Source organism: Apaloderma vittatum, unplaced genomic scaffold (genome assembly GCF_000703405.1).
Source record: "Apaloderma vittatum isolate BGI_N311 unplaced genomic scaffold, ASM70340v1 scaffold7744, whole genome shotgun sequence".
NCBI lineage: Eukaryota > Metazoa > Chordata > Aves > Trogoniformes > Trogonidae > Apaloderma > Apaloderma vittatum.
Genome location: NW_009713154.1, coordinates 18,078 through 20,465, shown reverse-complemented (window position 1 = coordinate 20,465; position 2,388 = coordinate 18,078). Strand labels below are relative to the sequence as shown.

The 2,388-nt window shown below is 54.8% G+C and overlaps 1 protein-coding gene across 1 annotated transcript in view; it reads right to left on the bottom strand.

Moving 5' to 3' along the window:
* LOC104273057 (aryl hydrocarbon receptor-like) overlaps positions 1 to 2,388 on the bottom strand; it is a gene marked incomplete at both ends in the record, with an annotated part of 9,548 nt that overhangs the window by 1,445 nt on the left and 5,715 nt on the right. The window contains 4 exons of the mRNA XM_009868253.1: positions 295 to 436; positions 762 to 871; positions 997 to 1,199; positions 1,997 to 2,169. Of these exons, the coding sequence (XP_009866555.1) occupies positions 295 to 436; positions 762 to 871; positions 997 to 1,199; positions 1,997 to 2,169 (628 nt within the window). The remainder of the gene's footprint in view (positions 1 to 294; positions 437 to 761; positions 872 to 996; positions 1,200 to 1,996; positions 2,170 to 2,388) is intronic.

Sequence of the window (2,388 nt, the reverse complement as noted above, 5' to 3'; positions counted from 1 at the left end):
CTCTCGGCTGCTCCACACCAGCCACTAGCCTCCTGCGGTGCCTGGGATACTGGAGCGGGGATGGGAGGTACGGGGCATGGCTCAGCACTCCCCTGTACTTGCGCGGTGGCCTTGCAGAGGGGGATGTGGCTGTACAGCATCAAAACACCGTATTCTATGGCTGCTCCTTTAAAAGGCACAAGAAGCAATAATGAATCAAACACCCTGCCCTGCTTGGGGCATCCCAGAGTCTGCGCCAATGGAAAAAGCCAGCCTGTCTCCATCCCAGCCTGGGCTGACCCGGATGGCACTTACACAAGGGGTCTCTGCGTGACAATGATGTACTCGGGCTTGCCGTTCTTGTAGACGAGCCGTGCGTTGGCCTGAACCCACTTCCAGCGATTCTCCTTTGTCAGCAGGCGGAAAACCGTCAGGCCGCTCTCGCCCGTCTTCATCACCGTGAGCCAAGGGCTACCGGCACATCACCAAAGGCACAGCTGCCTCCAGCAACACTGCTGTTTCCAGCTGGGATAAGCAGGTGGGATCACAGCAGTAGCACGGATGGCATATGCAAGGGACACCTTCTCAGCTAAATACCCCTCACTACGCTCCACCCCAAGCTCCCTGCAGTGACAAAAGCATCCGAGCAAAGCATAAAGCAAAGTATCCCGTGGGGAAAGAGCTGCCCAGGCGCAACACAGCGCCCAGGGTTGCTGCCCGTAGTCCCAGCCCACTCATCAGCCTCAGAGGCGGGCACAAGCAACCAGGGAAGGGACTCTTACTTCTGACGTGGTTCTCAGCACAGTACAGCATGTCAGCAGCATGGACGAACTGGTAGCCGGTGCCACGCATCCGCAGTTCTGCCTCGGTGTAGCCCAAAACGATCTTCCCCCTGTGGGAGACCAAAAATGCACCCCGATGAGAGGCAGAGCCCTTGAGGGACATCACCCAGGCAGGTTATGGAATGGCATGCTGGAAGCCTGCAGAATCACCCCTCAGGTAAGGTCTGCTGCTTACTTGGCATCACACGCCAACGGGGTGAAGTCCAGCTTGTGCTTTGTCCTGAAGATCATATTCTTGGTTCGGATCTGCAGGATGGACGGGGGCTGCAAGGGGGTGGAGATAGCGAAGAGGGCAAGCTGGGGTGGCAGTGCAGACCCGTCTTCAGACTTTTTGTTCTGCCCATGAAGGAATTTTAGCCTGCCTTGAAGGTTTAAGGCCTGGGAAGAGAAGAAAGAAAAGTTCAGCGTCACACAGAAAAGTGGACGCAGAGCAAGGAGAGCTGCATGGAAAGCAAGCCATCTCTCTGCGGAGCTGACACAGATAATCCCTTGTGGCTTCTCTCTTGCAGCTCCAGTGCTCCCTGCTAAAATAAGGCAGAGGATCAAAAGGATGCTACGCTGAGCTCTCTGCAGCAGCAACCCACTGCTTTCTCCCCCGGCAGCCTCTCACTGCCATCCCTGGGCTCAGACTCACAGCACGTGCTGCAGTTGCACCTGGGCATCGCGCAGTGCACGACCTGCTTTGAACTGAGCTATATCACAGCCCCATCAGAGCTCGTAGTATTGCTCCTAAACAAGGGACAGTAAGGACTCCTCAAGTTGAATTCCCAGATTAAAGCAGGAGGAGAGGGAGAGACAGGGTTGTTACACCTGTGGTTACAAAAGAAAAAAATCCCATTAACTTGCAGAAGAGAGGAAAAAGAGTGGGCACCGCCTACTTGGTCATAAGACATGCCTTTAACACCAAAACCTAGCAAAACGTGGAGGAAAAACACTTTTGTTCAAGATTCAGCATGTCTGAGAGGAGAGAAACAAAATCCGCACCAAGAAGTTGTAGGTACAGACCAAACCTATCGAAAACAGCAGAAACATCTGCCTGTTGAGACAGGCAGGTGCTGCACATAGCAGAAAGGAGCACTGGGTCTTTCAAAGCCAACTTTTATGCTTCCAGCAGTGGCAGGGATGCCTTGGAGTGATTCTTCTCCTGCTGTGGAGGTTGCAGCACAGGAACTCACCAGGAATCCAGAGGAATTATCCAGGAGGCAGCGAAAGCGACACACGAAGCTCCTTTCCAGAAAGGAGGAGTTTTCTGGGGGCAGCTGATCCGGCTTGTAGGCAACAGCAGAAGAGCCAAGACTCTTCCCCTCTGTGGAAGAGAGGGACTGGCAAGCAAGGGTCCCCAGCAAGGGTTGGAAGTCCCCAAAAAGGGCTGGAGGTCCCCAGCATGGCAAACTGTGGCAGTTTGCAGAGCCCAGCAACAGAAACCCACGGAAAGCAGCAATATTTTGGATGAACCCATGGCTTGAGCCACAAGGACTCAAGCCCCACACAAGTGACGGCAGGGAGCTGGGCTCCCCAGCGTACGTGGGCAGCTACACACCCTGAGCCAGGGAGGACGCCTGGCTCC